The sequence below is a fragment of the Lissotriton helveticus genome, chromosome 8 (assembly GCF_964261635.1).
Source record: "Lissotriton helveticus chromosome 8, aLisHel1.1, whole genome shotgun sequence".
NCBI classification, from domain to species: Eukaryota; Metazoa; Chordata; class Amphibia; order Caudata; family Salamandridae; genus Lissotriton; species Lissotriton helveticus.
The window spans coordinates 1289986659-1290005906 of NC_136069.1; the positions used below are offsets into that span (position 1 = coordinate 1289986659).

General features: G+C 48.1%; 1 protein-coding gene across 1 annotated transcript in view; it reads left to right on the top strand.

Annotated features, from left to right (window-relative positions):
• Positions 1-19248, top strand: part of MYO16 (myosin XVI) — a 2830569-nt gene that overhangs the window by 1041250 nt on the left and 1770071 nt on the right. Inside the window, exon 12 of the mRNA XM_078658257.1 lies at positions 6771-6836. Within this exon, the coding sequence (XP_078514383.1) occupies positions 6771-6836 (66 nt within the window). The remainder of the gene's footprint in view (positions 1-6770; positions 6837-19248) is intronic.

A 19248-nucleotide genomic window follows, 5' to 3' on the forward strand; every position in this document is an offset into this window, starting at 1 on the left:
TCAGCTCCAGGACCCGCCTAAACTGGTACCTAGTCAATGGTGTCCCATCGGCGTGACACAACAGTGCACCCCCCGCCGTGCCCTCCCGCTGCCTGTTGAAAACCTCAACATGAGAAACCGGGCAGCAAGGGTTGACCCGGGCCCGGTGGAGCACTATGGTGTGACCCCGAGATTCCTGGTCAGTTTTTGACCTCTGAATTGTCACCAACATAGTATCCTCTCTGATCCTAACACTAGTCCACTGTAGGCCGCCCAGCTTATCCCCTTTTGACCCTGCCACCAATTCACCAATTCTCAGAGCCCCATAGAAATCCAGGGAAAATGCAGCTTTGAACAGAAGTATCTCCCGTTCTGAGCTACAGACCTCGTGCAATGCCAGCAATAAGGCTGCCAGCCGCGCCAATCCTATGGGCCTTCTCGTATCCGCAGGGTGGCCCTGTAACCGGCGCCATCCCCTCATAGCCTTGCGCACCATAAAGATATTAGTGGGGTCTCGCATGCCCTTAGCCTGCGCAAAGAAGGAGACCGCCGCCCTATGTCTGCTTGCGGCTGCCACTGAGCGCCCTTCCCTGTGCATCCATTCTAAATAGGCCGCAAAGCTGTCCTCCTGTGCCCACCTAACCTCCCAATCCTGCCCCAGGAAAGCGCGGTAAGACAAAAACGCCCCTTCGTAAGCTGTCTTGGTCCTGGGGGCTAAGCTAGCAACCACGAGGTCCTGTAATCTGGGGCACCAATCTGCCAAAGTACTGCCGGGAAGTGCACTGGCGAGGGGTCTGCTGCAGGAAGATGTTCCCTGAAGACCTGCATTTTAAAGCGAGAAAGGGAGTCAGTTGCATTGTTGAGGATGCCTGGGACATGCTTGGCTCTGAAAAGTACATTCCATTTTAAGCACTGCAACACAATCTCTTTTATCAGGCGCAATATGAACGGACAGCGTGCCCCCTGTTGGTTTATACATTCCACCACTGTCATGTTATCCGACCAGAATACCACTGATTGGTTACATAGGTGTTCTGGCCAGACCTTCAATGCTACCCACACTGGGAAAAGTTCCAGGAAGCCAATGTTGGCGGTCAAACCCCATGCTCTCCATTCTTCCGGCCACCGTTGGGCGATCCACTTGGTCCCTAGGATGGCGCCAAAGCCCACACTACCAGCAGCGTCTGTCCATAAACCCAACTCTGCTGATATAGTGGGAGGACCTGACCACACTACCCTGCCATTAAAATCCTCTAGAAATGCCATCCATATATGCATATCCTGGCGAACCTCAGATGACAGCCTAGTGCGGTGATGTTTCTCCCGTAGTCCTTTCATAGCCTGGGCAATAGAGCGTGAGAATGGGCGCGCCATTGGGATGACCCGCAGTGCAAAGTTCAGTTGCCCCACCACCTCCTGCAGCTGCTGCAAGGAAACCTTGCCTTTACATAGGCATTGACGCAGAGCTGCCCTAAACCTAAACACTTTGTCCTTGGGCAACCTGAAGCATCCCTGTACTGAGTCAATTTCGATACCAAGGAATTCCAGGCAAGTAGCCGGGCCGACCGTCTTCCCCGGCGCCAGCGGAACCCCAAAAGCCCGCAAAATTCCTGCAATGCCCAAGCACACTCCTGAGAGTCCGCCGCGCCTAAGAACAGGAAATCATCCAAGTAATGCATGACCTGTTGGTGGCCCGTCGCCTGTCTTATGACCCATTCTAGAAATTAGCTAAATGCCTCAAAGTAGGCACATGATATGGAACAGCCCATGGGCATGCATTTGTCCATGTAAAACTTGCCCTCGAAAGTGAAACCTAAAAGGTGGTGATCCATCGGATGTACTGGGAGGAGAAGGAAAGCGGATTCTATGTCAGATTTTGCCATCAACGCCCCTGGTCCAAGAGCACGCAATAAGTCAACAGCCTGGTCAAATGAGGCATACTTTACACTACAAATCCCTTCATCAATCGCATCATTCAAGGATGCTCCTCTTGGCGCGGATAGGTTGTGGATCAGTCTAAATTCGCCTTTCTCTTTTTTGGGTACTACTCCAAGCGGTGAACACACAAAATTGGGGACAGGCACCTCCTGGAAGGGGCCAGCTATCCTGCCTAGAGACAGTTCCTTGGTAATCTTAGCGGACACCACCGTTGGATTCTGTTTTACTGACAATTGGTTCCTACAATTTGCGCTACCTGTGTAACCCACCGCCGGGATCCTAAAATCTTGTGAAAAACCTTCCTGAAGTAGGGTGGCCGCTGTGTGGTCAGGGTATCTATTCAACCATGGGATCAATGCTAACACGTCTATTGGTGTGGGGGGACCCGGCTCATCTGAATTACTCTGGCTTCCCCCTTCCCCTATGACCGTGGTTGCCTTGTTTGGAGCTGCAAGTTGTCTCGGGGTGGGATGGGTGACCACAGACTGCACATGCATGTCTAAATCTACAGGTGCCCTGGGCCCTTGTGCAGGAGCGCTTATTAAAGTCCCAGCATACCCCTTTCCTCTCTGACCCCCCCCCCCCCCTATTCTTCCCCGGGACCTCATTCCCCTGGGTTGACCGAAAGGGCTGTTGAGGCCTGGCAGAGAACACCCTGACTGCACTGGTGGCCTGAGATGGGGCTGTGTCACCTGAGAACTGCTTGTGCCAGGACATAGAATCCACCTTGTCCCACGCCAGTGATGTGTCAAATTCCTTGGCCTTCCTGAAATTAACATCATACTCCTTCCACCCATCCCTAGTGTATTGATCGCTCCACCCCACAATCCTGCTCTGGTAGCAAGCCATTGCTGCCTGCACATTTGGGGGGCGTTCGGCCGTAATAGCCGAAAGGACGGAAAAGGCCCTGATCCAATTCTTCAAAGTCTCCTCTACCCTGAACCTGGAGCACTGTGCCCTCCATTCACTTGGATGCATCCATTCCTTCAGTAACTTGGCCTGCTCCATTTCCCTCTTGTCTAGCAACAAAGAAAAAATGTATACATATTTTCCCGCCCAAATCAACTCTTTCACTGCCTGGGACACATGTTGCCCCAAGTTTTCACTCCTGGATGGCACTAAGCCGTCCCCCAAGAGAGGCAGCGACACCTCCTTACTATTAACGGGCACCTGGGCCGGTAGAACACTATCACCATTCGGCTGGGCGGGACTGGAACCTGTAAGGGAAGAAGATGAGGGCACCGCAGTACTGTCCGCCGCCGTGTCAGCCTTAATCTTCTCTACCAATTTTTTCGCTTCTGCCGCATGATCAGATGAGGCAAGACAAACACCCCCCTTCTGCAGCCATGGCAGCAAGGCCGCTATCTGAGATACCAGTTCTGGAGGGACTGAGTCTAGGTTCCCTGCTGGGACTGCAGGCGCCACTGGGGGCATAACCGGTGGCACAGGTGTAGGAGGCAAGGGGGCGGCCGGCAGGCCCGTGACTGGGATCGGTACCACGGGTGAGGGGGCAGGCCCCGCAGGAGGGAGCGCCAGCGGAATGGCAGGAGCCGGTGCCGCGGGAGCTGGAACTACAGGCATAGGTGTAAGAGGGGCCGGAACCGCAGGTACAGGTGTAATAGGTACCGGAACTACCGGCTCAGGGGCGGGGGCAGTGTACCTGGGCTTCTTGGCCTTAGACCTCTTAGGCGGGGTAGCAAAATCCCCCCTTGGCAAGGGGGCCGACCTCTGGCGAACAGGCCTACCAGATGGGCCAGGGGAATCAGCAAACCTCTCATTGATGCGGGCCTCTAATTCATCAACTTTCCCCAACCGTTTATTAATGTTGCCCATTTCACGCATCATGGCCTGCATCATAACCTCCATCCTGGACCCTCCTTTACCACCCCTTGGCCCTGGCATGTTCAAAAACCACTGCCTACACTCCTAGTGTTACAATTGAGAGTACGTGTGCTTTGTACCTTCACCAGATGGAGGATGTCCAGGGGGCTGTAAGCACCATGCAACGGCAACCGGGTTTGTCAGGGGTGAGTAAACCTAGCGTAGACTCACCCGGCGGCTACTAGAAACAATGAAATGCTAGCCCCCCGCTCTCCTCTTAACGACCAACCCTGCGTACTCCCAGCCGGTATTGTGTCCGCAACCGCGTCCTAAGTCCACCTCCTTGAGCTGACCAATCGAAATGCAGCAATGTTGTCTTAAATTGCCTGTAATAGAAAATGTATCAATACCTGGGAGTATGAGGCAGGAGCAGTTGTTAAAACAATTATGGAAAGAGGGTTGCAGTACTTGGAAGCTTGAACTCCCTTGTCAACCACCCCCAAGGCTGCCTTCAGCTGTATATCTTAACAGTTGAAGCCTTAGTTGAAACAACCCCTGCTTTCTATTTAAAAAGGCACAAAATTGAACAATCACTGCTCTGGGTCTCCCATCCAGGGGCTACCCTGGTCGACCCTGCTTCGCCTCCCCTTGCACGCTATGTACTGTTAAAGAATTTCCGCCCGATTTCTACTGCCGGCGGGAGGCGCTGGAAGCGCAGGAAACAAGGAGTTAATCGACACGGGGCAGATTCGTGAAGACGATGTGGGGCACACCAAGCTGCGTTATCGGATTGTGGGAAACAATGCAAACATCAATAATACGTTGGGCAGTGCAATCCTAATTTTCAGCTCCCACACTCGTTCTCTGAAGCCGGAATACGGCTACAAGGCTTCCGGCCCCACCCCCGACCCGACAAATACCTCAAACCTCGGGAAAACTGCGTAAATTACAAAATCGCCGACCACTCCTCTGTGCGCACAGATTCTTGATCCCTAGACACGCCGACACTGCTCCTTGCGGCGCCGGACGACCTCTGCTCCCTCCGGTGTGTTTCTAGATCCGTCGGCCTGCAGAACAAAAAAGGAAAGCACGCCGACCCTGCTCCTCGATCCGTGGGACGACCTCCGCTGCGTTCCTTCGAAGATCCGACGGCCTGGAGAGTAAAGACAAAACAAAAGGTCACTAAAGGTCACTAAAAACAAGAAGCCCCGAGCGCGGGGCACGACACGCTGTGGGGGAGTGTCCAGGGAACAAGAGGGTCTTCTGGGCGCTCCCTGCTTCTTTATCCATAAGGGGCCCGGTGGGGGTGGCTACGCCCCCCCACCCAGCCCCTCCTGTGGCCCGCCCCCCTGACCCGGAAGTCCTACAATGACATCCGGGTCAGGGAGGGCGCCAACCAATCGGTGGTGAGGTGCGCCCGGAAGGGCACGCCCCACCACCGAGAGGCACGGAGGGGGAGGCGGTCGCCGCGCCGCCATGCGGGCGGGGGGCCAAGAGCCCCCCCTTTTCATTTTGCCCACCTACGGTCATTGGCTTGACTACATGCATCCGATAGAGCACGGCATGTTGGTCAGAAGTAATCACATAATGGGAAAAAATATATTTGTTATATTACGCAACAAGAGAATAAAATATCTGCAGGCACAGGGAAATAGTCAATGTTAAAGTGACTGCAGAATCCTTATAAAAACTGTGCTATAGCAGAGCAACACACCCCGAAAATCACCATTTCAGTCAGATACTACCAACAACATCTGACTGGTAATCAAACAGGAAGACATAAAATCGCAACAATGAGTGCACAAATATTGAGAAAACACACTCCATAAAGGTGGAAACACTCTGGATCTAAAAAAGCACTCAAAGCCCCGAAAGTACAGCATCTCCCAAGGGCATAAAGTGCATTTGAGCACCAGGTCGGCCCACTTAACATCAACCACTAGGGAAAATGGGCTAGCACACATGCACCCAAGAAACAAGATTGTAGCTCTGCATTTAATCCTGTAAACGCCTTTGTCTTTAAAGACGAAGATAATGTTCACAAAGTACAATGCACGTGCTTTAGGACAGACTGAAAAACATAATGTATGATAATACACATTGAAAAACACATCCTGCTTGGAGTGCAGGATACAGATTATGCATGCAGTAATGACTAACATGTGGCACTTGCGGGTATATACTAAAGTGGGTGGAGACCATCTCTGATAGGAGAGAATGCTTTTCATCCTGTCATCAGCATTAACCAGTAGAATCGGTTTCTTAACAGTTTTATCAGTTTACGAATGATAATCGGTACCCACGGTCATTTCAACACACACTGACAATGGTTGTACGGCATTACAACGCAGGATTTTACCCCGCATGCCATTACAATGCAGTTTTTACAACGCAAGTCGTTACAACGACTTTCGTTGGGGGGCGCTGGATAGTGGAATAGTTTAATTTTCTATTCCAACTCCAGCCCACGTTGAGAGTAGGGAAGGTGTTGGATAGAAAATTAAACTATTCCCTATCCTACAGCGCCCTCCAGCGCAAGTCGTTGTAACGACTTGCGTTGTAATAGCAGCGTTGTAATAGCAGTGCGGGGTCATGCCCGCGTTGTTATGGATGTTTCCCACTGACAATAGACATACAAGGTGAGGTGGCCCTTGACAACTTCATCAACCAATTATCTCGATCACAACAGGGCCATAAGCAGGAGAAATCTTAATGTAAAAGAAAAACAAAAATGTTTCTCTGAAAACTCATAAAAAAGTGTCTGCAAACAACACTGAGTAGGCATTTCAAGAATAGAGCGAACCATACCATGCCATTCATGTGGATGCAGCTGAAGGGAATTTCCCCCGCAGCTAGCCTGCACGTTGACTGATCGGTCTCCTTGATTGCCTTTCTTGACATTGCCATTTTATTGCGATATGGAGTATCATTGTCAGTGCTCAGGGTGCTCTTACTTCACTGGAAATTTGAGTTAGTTGTATTTATTTTGCATTTAATTTTTTCTGTTAAACACCTTATTTTGTTTCTTCCAGACCTATATTGGGAACATACTGTTGCTTGTCAATCCTTACAAGGAGCTTCCGATGTATTCAACAATGGTAAGTATTCTACATATAAATTTACATTTTCTCTCTAAAAAAAAGTGTAATTGAAATTGAATACAGGAAGCATACTAAGAGAAACTGTGAAGGCGTAAGCATTATATATCGTTTATGACGGAGCAAATGATATTGTTAATTCAAGTCAGACTATAGGAATAGGAACAAAACCATCAGTAAAAATCAGCATATATCTAAAAAAAAACTGTGAGGACAATTGTGTAGACAAAGGCAAGGCACCTGAGGCGTACAATCCAAATGATTGGTATTCATGCAAGTGGGATTAGTTTGTGGTTCATTATCAAATCAGAAAAAGAAGCTGATTTCCCAATCGAACTTTTATATACATGGGAGACAAGTCCTCCAGTTATTAGATCTGATGAACGAATCCAGGCTAGTGTAGTGTTTTTGTCTTAAGTGATTACTAATATAAACATATTACTGATGTTAATGTCAATAGTGAAATGGTGGGATATTTTGATCAGTCAGCAAAAACTTTGTCATATAAGTTATATTTTTTTTCTCCATGACATAGCAAATTCCTATTTAGAAATCGGCCATTTAGAGTTAAGCCTGCACACTGTATGATGAGTATGTCGGATGTGAAATTTGAATGTGTCAGTCGATGCCGTCCCAGCCTCAGGTAAGGTCTTTCCTGAGTAAAATAAGGCCATAATACAAAAATAAAGGGTGATCTTATCCAATAAAAAGAAAGAGGAGTGCTTAGGGAGAATGTGTGCTAAAATAGCAGAAGGTAGATGTATAGATGACCAGCAAATCAAAAAAGTTTCATATGGTCATGAATTAATACAATGTATTATCCCAGGATAATAATATGAGAGGGTGTAGCCTAAAAAGTGTTGTGAGTGGTGGGGATTTAGCAGTGTCCCCACAATCAGAAACCTTAATGGTAGGGTTTGGGCTCTGCCTCCAGACTGAGGATTCAAGATGTTCAGGTTGGGACTTGTTAGAACTGGGGGTCTCTAGTTGGCAGGGGTAGGTACCACTGTCCAAATAGGGACCCTTGCTTCTATTCAGGGTAAGGAGGAAACCCTCTGAGATAACCCCTGCTCTCCCTCTAGGTAGCTTGACACGAGCAGTCTAGGCTAACCAGAGGCAATGTGTAAAGTATTTGTACCAACACTCACAGTAACACAGTGAAAACACCACAAACTGACTCCACAACAGTTTAGAAAAATAAAGGTATTTAATCTAAACTACACAAGACCAAAACGACAAAATCCAACATACACAGTTCAAGAATATGGTTTCAAAAGAGTTCTTAAGGTTTGCATTAAAATTCTTTAGGTTGCGATAGAATAATCTGCAGATGCGTGAAAAGTTCACAGTTGCGTCACGTTTACTCACAGTACCTTTTAGTTGCGACAAAGTTCCAAAAGCAAGCGATGCCTTGCTCCTGAGACCCTTGGGGAGGTGTTTGCGACAGCCCCGCTGCAGCAGCAGGCGTGTTGCGACGAATCCGGTCTGTATGGGGAGGAAGGCCACTTAAATGGATTCCGGTGCGTATGTTCCGTAGGAAGTTTGTTCTCGCAAAGGCACGATGCGACGATCTCGTAGGGGCTGCGACGATATCCGGAGCAACGATGTGCGGACCAGCGGTGATCTCTCTCTCGCAGCTCCTCAATGCGATGGCTCTGCGACGATGCTCGCAGCGACGTGATACGGTCCGCAAGCAAGCGGTGCGGCGATCTCACCCAGCGATGACAGGCTCTGCGACGACACTCGCAGCGATGTTTGACTTTCCCGCACCGGTCTGGTGCGTCCCGCAAACGAAGGATGCGACGGCTCTGGCAGCGGCAACAGAAGCTGCGATGATCTCGACCGTCGTAGCGGCGGTAATCTTCTCGCACTGTCGGGGATGCGCTCCGCAAGCGAGCGATGCAACACTTTTCAAATGCAAAAGTCTCTCAAGCTTAGTTTCAAGCTTCCCAGCACAGGTACAACTTCCAGAGGCCCCACAACTGGATCAAGCACTCTAGGAAGGACAGAACTCTCTCAGCAGAGTACAGGGAAGCTGGGGGTGAAATCCTTTTGTTCCTGGGACTTCAGAACAGGGAGCCAGTTCTTCTCAGGCCCTTGGAGATTCCTTCAAGACAGGGGACACAGCACAACAGCAAAGTCCTTCCCCTCTCCTTGGCAGCAAAGGAACAGCAGGTCAGTCCAGCAGAGCAACAGCAGGACAGTCTTCCTTCTTCAGTTTCAGCTTTCTCCTTGGCAGAGGTTCCTTCTTGATTCCAGGATGATCTAATTTTCTGTTGTCAGGGGTCCTGTACTTATACCCCTAAAAGTCTTCGTTCTCTTTGTGCAAGTGGGCCCTGAGCCCAGTCTGAACCAGTTCTGGGTGTTGCTTGAGCACTTTGTTTACCTGGCTTCTCCTTTCCTTTCAGAGTGAGGGGCAGGGTCGTCAGCCGCCCAGCAGGAGGTGGAGCCAGCATTGTGGAAGGCAGACACAGCCCTATTCAGGCCCAGGTGCTAACTCCTCCCACCACTCCAGTTGCAAATGCAGTCATTCAGCCTAGGGCTGACTCAGCCAGCCTCCTGGGGAATCCCCAGCCCCTCTCACTCCACAAACAGGCCAAGGCACAGAGAAGGGTCAGACAAGAGAACAGCAACTTTCTAAAAGTGCTGTTCTCAAACAAAGGATTTAAAAACAACCTTTCCTAAAAGATGTGTTATTAAATTCTGAGTTCAGTGATACTAGATACTTATGTCCTATCTTGTTCCTATGGGAAGAAATGCTGGAAGCCACTGTAGCCAGCATCCCCCATGTTAATCTATGGAGCAAGATAGCCTTACAATAGTGAAAAAGGAAAATGGCTGCCATTCACTATCAGAGCATGTCACCTGCACTAGTACATGCTCTACCTTTTACATACACTGCACCCTGCCCAGGTGGGTACCTTGGGCCTTCCATAGGGGTGACTAATGTGCATGAAAAGGGAAGGGTTAGGCCTGGTCAGTGGGGACACTGACCAGGAGGACATGGCAGTTTCTAAACTGCACACGGGCACTGCAGTGGCAGGCCTGAGACACCATTTTAGAGCTACTCCTGTGGGTGGCACAATCAGTGCTGCAGGCCCACTAGTCGCATTTGTCATCACCAGCCCTCGCACACCCAGTGCACTTCACTAGGGACTTCATGGTGATACAAATATGCCAAACATGTATATCCAATCAGAATAACAATTTACATAGGGGGTGCTTACACTCTGGCACTGATCAGCAGTGGCAGAGTGTCCAAAGCATCTAAACCAGCAAAAACGAAATCCAGCACAGCATCAAAAATACAGGAGGTAGAGGCAAAAAGATAGGGGAAAACCACGCCAAAGATGCCAGGTCTAACAGGACTGTACCACTATGTTCATCATCCTGAAAACAAAATAGAGGTTCACTGCTATGGACTCCAGCAAGAAAATCTGGCACTATGAAAGGGGATAAATAAGGCACAATTCCAAGTACTGGTTTCCTTCAAACACTGTAAACAGCTTTCCAGGCTCATTCTAACTGGGTACATTTACCTCCTGTGTTATTAGTAAAATAAAAGATTCTGATTTTGGGTCTTCCTCTGGTAGTTGTGGTAGTTTATTTTTCACTGGTGGTGTGTTTGCTTTGGGATCCACACCAAGGGATCCTACAGTGTCTTAGGAAAAAAGAATGGTCAGGCACAGTGTAGCATCTTTGAGGATTGAGCCAGTTATGTTTTGGAAGTCTAGATGTTTCATTAGGGATCGGAATAGTGATGTAAATGTAATGTAAATGTAAATGCAAATGTGTTGGACTTGTAAAGTGCACGGCTGCCCGTAAGTGTCCCGTCGCTGGAGACCGCTGGGGAACCCATCCTGGCTTTCCCTGTGAGATGGTCCCTTCTGGGTATCTCCAAGGTGAAACCAGGCATCCCTGGCGTCTGTGGGGGGCCGTTGTAGAGATGGGGCAAGCTTAATGCCCAGAGTTGCCGAGTGTGATCCCTGGTTAGAGTAGGCACTGAGGCAAGAATTGTCGAGTCCGCTGACCCTGGTCCACGACCCTGCCGCGTCGGGAATTGAACTCTGATCCCGGGCCGTTCCCTGCTTCCGGGTCTGCCGCCTCTAACCAGTGAGCCAGCGGCTGTTCTCTGCTTCCGGGTCTGCCGCCTCTAACCAGTGAGCCGCAGCATCCATCACAAAAGGGATGGTACTTTATTAGGAACTAAAACTGTCATGTGCAGTTTATTAGGTGTATTTGTAAGGCACGCTATCACCCTAGTGCTGAGCAGGTGTGTGTGCCTAGCCTGGTGGTAGATTATTTAAGCTTTTTTCTGAATTCAAGAAGAGCAGAGGAGGCTTTGATGTGGATTTAGGTGTTTGACACTCTGTAGGATCAGTGTGGGAGAACACCTACCTCCTGATCTGGTTCTGTGTATGTGTGGGATGTGTGTGAGTAGGAATCCTGAGGAGTGGAGGTGAGTGGGTGGTTGTTGAAAGGACATGTAACTGTTCATATAGGTGGTGCCTGAGCTGTATAGTGCCTTGCATATGTGTGTGAGGAGTTTGAATTGAGCATGTTTCTGTACCAAGAGCCAGTGTAGTTCCCTGAGGTATGTGGGATGTGAGTTCTGTGTGGGAGGTTAATGATGAGTCTGGCTACTGATTTCTGGATGGTTTGCATTCTTCTAATAAGTGAGTTGCTTTGTGATCCCGGCGTAGACAGTGTTCCCATAATCCAACAAGCTGGTGACTAGGGCCTGAGTGACAGTTTTTCTGGTGTTGATTGAGAGCCATTTGAAGATCTTCCTCAGCAACTTCAGGGTGTAGAAGCAGGATTCAGTTACAATGTGGACTTGTGGTGTCATGTCTTGTTTGCTGTTGATGATTATTCGGAGGTTGCTGGTGTGGGTTCTAGGTGTGGGAGTGGGTCAGAGTTCAGCTGGCCCCCAATTGGAAGTCTATGGTGAGGTGTTCTTGGCAAGATGATCACAACTTCTGTCTTGAGCTTGAGACAGTTGACTTTCATCCAATTAATGACGTCGGTCATGCAGGCAGTGAACTTGTTTCTTGTGTTATTGGTGTTGTCTGAGAGAGATAGTATGAGTTGCATGTCGTTTGTGTAGGAGAGCATGTTGATGTTGTGTGCATAGATGACATTGACAAGAGTGATCATTTATGTGCTGAAGAGGGTGGGGCTGATCCATAAGCCTTAAGGCACTCCAAAGATGAGTTTGTGTACTTCCAAGGAGTAAGGTGACATGCTGATAGTTTATATTCTACGCATTAAGAAGGAGGAGATCGAGCAGAAAGTGAGTCCTTGGATGCCAATCTTGTTTATGCATCTAATGAGGATGGGGTGTGAGATCATGTCAAATGCTTCAGAGTGGTCCAGGAGAATGAGGGCTGCCATGTTTCCTCTGTTAAAGATCATGTGGATGTCATCTGTGGTGGTAATGAGTGCTATTTCTGTACTGTGGTTTGGCTTGGCATCGAGGAGCTGGCTGTTGCTGAAGTGTTCGACGAGGCATCAGTTGATTAGTTTCTCTAAGGTCTTTGCAGCATATGGTGGGAGACATATGGATCAGTAGTTGGAAAGAGTGGCTGGGTGAGAAGATGGTTTATTGAGTAGTGGCATGATGGTGACATGTTTTCAGGTGTCCAGGAATGTGGCTGGTCTGATGGTGGCGCTGAGGATGGGTGTCAATGCTTCGCTGATTGGTAGGAGCTTTTGTAGGATGGATTAAAGTCATATGTTCCCAAATTAAACTGCGATGAAGATGGTAGATGTCATACACTGATCTCATGATGGAGGAGGAGAACACAGCTGTGGCAAGTACAGTATCTGGCATCAAAATTACAGCTGCTTGTCTACACCAAGAGTGACTACCAGACAAGGGTTGATTTCTGTGTTGTGTGGGTACCACTATGAAATGGGCTGTACTAATTCAGGACTATCTGCATGATAATGTATAAATTGCTACCTGATTTTGAAAGGGAATCACCATGAGCAGATCCAGACAAAGTGTTGTGAAAGCTTGAATAGTATCAGACATAACTTAATGCTAGCGTGGTATGGAAGGTGCCATGCTACCTTTGTTACACTTGAGGGGATCTTACCGTGCATGTACCAATAGATATCTGAAAGTTATGATATGTTATGTTATATTAGATTTGGGAAACTTCTGTGACACTGTTGTGGGCGTAATAGACTGAGGAACTCAGCGAGGACGATTCAGCAACTAGCGCATTGATTATCGCGCTTTCATTCCCACGACTTGCAGCACCCGCTCCGCGGGCGCTGCTGCGCTTCTTGTATCACCGGGACCAGCGCCTTACCCGTGTTGGAGGTGGTGGGCGGACAGAGGAGCCAGCAGCACTGCCTGTGACTGCCTGAGGGTCGTGCATCAAGGCGGCAGGGACTCAATCTCTCAGGAGTCCCTGCCTGATCCAGAACACCTGGTCCTGCGCTTGTGAGAGCCCCGCCCCCTGGCCTTGCATGGATTTAAACCTCTTGTGCATTTGCGGCCAGTGGAAACTTCTGTGACACTGTTGTGGGCGTAATAGACTGAGGAACTCAGCGAGGACGATTCAGCAACTAGCGCATTGGTTATCGCGCTTTCATTCCCACGACTTGCAGCACCCGCTCCGCGGGCCTGCTGCGCTTGTTGGATCACCGGGACCAGCGCCTTACCCCTGTTGGAGGTGGCGGGCGGACAGAGGAGCCAGCAACACTGCCTGTGACTGCCTGAGGGTCGTGCATCAAGGCGGCAGGGACTCAATCTCCCAGGAGTCCCTGCCTGATCCAGAACACCTGGTCCTGCGCTTGGTGAGAGCCCCGCCCCCTGGCCTTGGACGCCCTACTTATTGAAAGCTGCTACCGCTGCGCGGGACGCGAATGGGACGCCGGGCGAAACCCGGGCAAAGGGCAGGCCGTCTGGGGCCGTCCGGGGCTGTCCAAGGCTAGGCTGGGCCACCCCCCTGCTACAGATTTTTTTATCCTGTACCAGGCTTTAGCATAGGATCCTTTGCGGGCTATTTCTTGGCTTTGCATGCCAAATTCTAGCCTTATTTGGGCTAGTGAGACGTATTTTGGTAAATTAAATATTATTCTGGCAGCTCTAAACACAGTTCTATGCATCTCTTTCCCTCAGACACTCACTCCCATAAGTGATAGCCGGGATGAGTTTCGCTTTCCAGACTTGTAGCAGTGGGAAAAGGCTTGGGTGGGCCGTTTTCTGTTTGATCGATTTTATGGCAACCGCAATTGAGTTGCTTCTTCTTTTGATTGCTTCTTTTTGCAGATTGAAAGTCCCTTTATTATCAATGAACACACCTAGATACTTATACTAGTCCACTACTTCGATTGAAGAATCTGCTATATGCCAGTGGTATTTGGAGGTTTCCTTTTTCGGATATATCCTCATAACCTGTGTTTTGTCATAATTAATGGTTAGGCCATTAGATGTAGAGTATCGACTAGTGGTGTCCAATAAGCGTTGGAGACCAATGGGGGTCTGGCTGATCAGTATGAGATTGTCTGCGTACAAAAGGTTGGAAAGTGGGAAGCCTCCCAGCTTAGGTGGATGAGAGTTACAGATACCCAGTTCTGTTGATAGGTCAGACATGAATAAGTTGAAAAGCGTAGGGGCCAGAACGCACCCCTGTTTAAGCCCCATGGTAGTTGGAATTTTCCTGGACATCTACTTTTCGTCTCCTAGCTTTACTTGGACTGAAGTATTTGTGTGAAGGAGTATTAACTGATTTAGGAGAGTAGATGGTATTTTCATTTGCTTAAGTTTGTACCAGAGCTTGCTTCTATTGCTTTTGTCGAAAGCCGATGAATAGTCGATGAAGCACATGAATAGAGGAAGATTTGCTATCTTAGCCCTGTCTATCAGTAGGGATAATGCCAGAATATTAGTAGTTGTCCCCATGCCCTTGCAGAAGCCTGTTTGGCTGATTGGTATGATTGTTTGATCTCCGATTCAGGCTGTTAAATCGTCCAGAAGAGGCCGGCATAATATTTTGCCTCAATGTCGATTAACGCTACAAGCCTTTAACTCTTAGCTGAGTTCTTATCACCTTTTGTGTATAATGGGGATATAATTGAGCCCTGCCAGGATTCCGGGATATTATTATTAAATGGAATTTATAGAGCGCACTGACACCATGAGTTTCCTGGCGCTATGGGACATCGAATTCCGGGACTGAGGTAAAGTGCAGGGTTAGCTGAGTGAGGGAAAGAGGAAAGTTTTAAGCAACTTCCTAAAATGAAGGAGGGAGCAGCTTGATTTGATATTCAAGGGAAGGGAGTTCCAGAATTTCGGAGCCAAGGAGGCAAATCTTCGTCCACCAAATTTGTTAGTTCTAGTTTTGGGTGTGGTGAGTGATTTTTGATAGGTGGAGCGAAGATTGCGATTTGGACAATAAGGAGTGATGAGGGAACTCAGGAAGGCAGGGCTAGGGCAGTTAAGGGCCTTGTACGTGAGGCAGCCCAACTTGAAAGCTACCCTTTGTTCCATTGGTAACCAATGAAGTTTGTGCAACATGGGTTTGGCGGATTGCCATTTGGGGGATTTAAAAATGATCCGGGCTGCCTGATTTTGGACCACTTGAAGGCGGTGAAGGAGGGTTTTTGGGAGTCCGTGATAGATGCAGTTGGAAAAGTCCAAACAGGAGAGCACAAGGGAAATGATAACCTGGGTCAGAGCAGGTGTGGGAAGTAGGTGGCTGACCTTCCGGATCTTTCTGAGCTGGAAGGAGCAGGATGAGATTACGGAGCTGATGTGAGGTCGGAGGGAGAGTTCAGCGTCAAGACGCCAAGTTATCAACTTCAACCCTCCGTAAGCTCAAGAACTCAATAAACAAATTAACACACTCTCTTCGGTGCACAGGCCATGATCCCATCTTACAAAGGGAGCTGTCGCAACTCAAAGCAAAAAAGAAAAAAAGAAATCTGGCAGGCAAAAAGAGAAAAGGATAAGAACCTATGGGCGAGGCTATTGCATGACTCCAAGACGAACAACAGCGCGAGATTTTGGCGAACAATAAATAGTTTAGCCAACCAGAATGTGCGAAGAGTAAACTACCACCTCTCCGAGGAAGCCTGGGCCTCGCATCTGCACATACACTTTAATGCTCCAGGGAGGCAGAGCTTCTACACATCAGAGGCGTCCGTATCCATATTCAAAATCTCCAACCAGGAACAATCATCTTCCATTCACAACCATTCAGATTAAGAACAGGATAGCCAAGGGAAAGAGGGACGGCAACCCAGGCCCTAACGGGATTCTACCTATTCTATTCAAATTGGACCCGGAATATTGGGCTTCCATTTTATTGCCACTGTATGTCCAAATAGCAGAAGGAGACGTAATTACTCCGAACCAGCCAGAGCACAATTCATCTCAGCTCGCAGAGACTATAAAATGGCTATAGTCTCTGCCAAATCTACAGACTCAAGTATTTCCTGGTGATCCTTCCTTTCAGCCGGTTGAACACCCGTACTACGGGTGCATTTCAGCACAGATCGCTGTTGTGTGCCCGCCGAAGGAGAAACTAGGAACCCTTGCTCTTTTTTACTTGGGATTAATGGTTGCGGGTAGCCAGGCTTTTGTTCAAGTTGTATTTTTATCCCCCATAGTTTTAGTTGTATTTCCTCTGCTAAAATCCTTGCAATTTCCTCTGAAACCCAAAGTGTCTTTGTTATTTCTCTTTCTGAATTTCCCTTGATACTTTTAGATGTAATTCTTTCGAGATCGTTTGTATTTATTTCTGCCAAATTATCAATTGCTTGTATCAATTGTATTATGTTCCCTCTGTTGAGGATGCCTCCTCTACCTCTAGACTTATATTCGGGGATGAACAGAATGGAATTATTATTGGGTTTCAATTGGTTGGACTTTACGGGTACTTACCTGAATAGCTTTCTCGTATTCGGCATGCACATTTGGATGTATATGTTGGGGATCTCTTTGGTCCACCCTGGTGATGGATTTCCTCAAAGTGACTGACTCTCTGGACCTTTCCGTGTTGGTACCTACTGGTTCTCTACATTCACGATTACTGGCCGCGGTCTGTGCTAATATTGGAGGCGCTATAGGATCACCCGCAGTTTTATGCAGTTTGAGTTCTGGGTCCCCTGATGGTGAAGTAGTTTGCGACCTTGAATTTCTTTCTCCTGTTGTTTTCTGGTTGATCGGGTTCCCCGTTGTTCTGATCTTAATGAAGGGTGTTGGAGCTCGGGTGATTACGTTCTTTGTGGGTTCTCCCAACTCTGTTGATGATAGCTCTGTCAATTCATCCACTTTCTTTTCTGGTTTGGAGTCCTCTCCTTTTTGGGAGTTTGGGACGGTCACTGTGTCTCCTTCTGTGTGCAGTGCTTCCGTTGGACCGCTCATGGTGAACCCGTTTGACCCTAGTTTTATGCTGCCTGTGCGGAAGTATTCCATTATGTTCCTTTTCTTCTTTCTTCCCTTTCTCCTCTGTTTGCGACTGGGTTTGTAGTCCATATAGCCCCCTGCCTCAGTGTTTACCGACGCCTCTAGTTCAGGGTTTGTTGGTGGGGATCCCTCCAAAAGGTGGTCATAGCTGTGCTTGGCCCCCTGAATGTACTCTTTTTTATTTTTATTATGACTTCCAGGGTCCTTACTCTTTTGATCTTGTTCTTCTATTTTGGTAGAGGTTATCTGCCTGTCATTTAAATGAATTCCTTTTGTAAACTGTTTAGAGGACCCTTATCCTAACCTTTATTCACCTTATCTTTCTCAGTGAGGGATTCGCCCATCAAAGGGTTGTTTGTTTGAGCATCCTGGGATTGTTTGGTGGGGGTCTTTCCTATTTTCCGGATGTCTGACAGGATGTCCTCCATGACCACTGGAATAGTTTTTCGACTATGGAGAAACAGGAGCAGTGTGTTGAGGCCATATACATATCTGCCTGGGCCCTTTTGATCAAGTTGTTCATGTCTGCCAGTCTATTATCGATGTTTGCAATGTGGATGACCACTGAATTAAGGATGGAAAGTTGGACACCCATCTTATCAGAGGGATACTGCATTGATTTGACAGAGAGCTGCATGGTATCCAGTAAGGTTTCCCAGAGCTTGTCCAGGTCTAATGACTGTCAGGAACCTCAGAATTGCAGTCATTAGTGCTGCTAAACGATGTGGTAGGAGACGCTCCTTGTCCAAACCCAATAGTGTAGGAGTGTGGTTTCCTTATTCACCGATCCCGATTCCTTCTCAAGATGGCCGCCGCAAGTGCCTTCTAGTTCCACCGAAGGTTAGTGCAGTCTAGTGTATCTGAAACGTTTGCGCGCTACTAACTGCGCACTTCAACAACGTTTCGTTTAGAGTCAGTCAGGTTTTCCGTTTCTCCGTGTCAATGATTAATGACAGGAGGTAGCGGAGTATTTTCGAAGAGTGAGAAAGAGAACAAGTTCAGAGTATTCCCAGCCTGTGTCTTCGAGACTCCACAGAGTGAGTTTGTCGAGTTTTCCGAGAATTGAGTGTACTCTGTATTTGAGGAGTTTCCACAGCGTTTCGTGCAGTGCCTTCAGAAACGTTTTCGTCAGTCAGCCGGACAGACACGATAACCAGTTCCCTGCTCACCCGAATATTGAGAGCAGGGCTCCTGGGTTAAAGTCTGCAGCTCAACAGAAGGCAAGAGCGCAAACAGAGCAACTGATAAGACAGTAAGACTTTCGCACCAGAAGATAAGCAATGTTCCTTGCTCCCTAACTGATTCCTTATAACGCTTGCCCTTGATTTTTCCTTTCCTCCTTTCCTTCCTTGCCCCTTTTTGCGCGCTTCACGAGGACCTTTGGAGTCAAGTTTGTATATTGCTTGCATTGAATTACTGAAACAGAAGAACCCCCGTATGAAGGTATCTACAGGAGAGTTTACAGGTACAGGCAATTTAGAATATATATACTAGGAGGGAAGAAAGTTAGATTAGATCAAGCCCTTACCTAATTCCCTTTTATTACAGCACTACTCTTCCTGTAGAAAAGCTATCAATAGAAGAGAAGAATTGCCTAGAGAACTCCTGGTAGGATCAGCTTCAGTTATTTTATAGAGCCTAAGTTGTAGAGAAGATTGTGGTCTTATGTTTCCCCTGTTCTGTGCATTAGGTACTCCAGAAGACTGGTCGTTGAGGTCCTCATTCCAACCTGTGACGATCTAGAGGGTATCAGCAGTTGTCAAGGTTTTCTCTTCTCTGTCCACTTCCCCTTTTCCCCCTTGCTAGTGTATCTGCTTCTTAGCGGAGCCACTGGGAGGCGGGCATTTGAGACCAGCATCATACTGCTCCTGCGAAGGTTCTGGAGACTTCTGACAGATTAGTCTCTTTATTACTCACTTTTGGAATGGTAGTGGCCTTTGCCTGCCGGAAATCTGTAAGTAGGTAAGAGTTGGAAAGCTCCTGCTG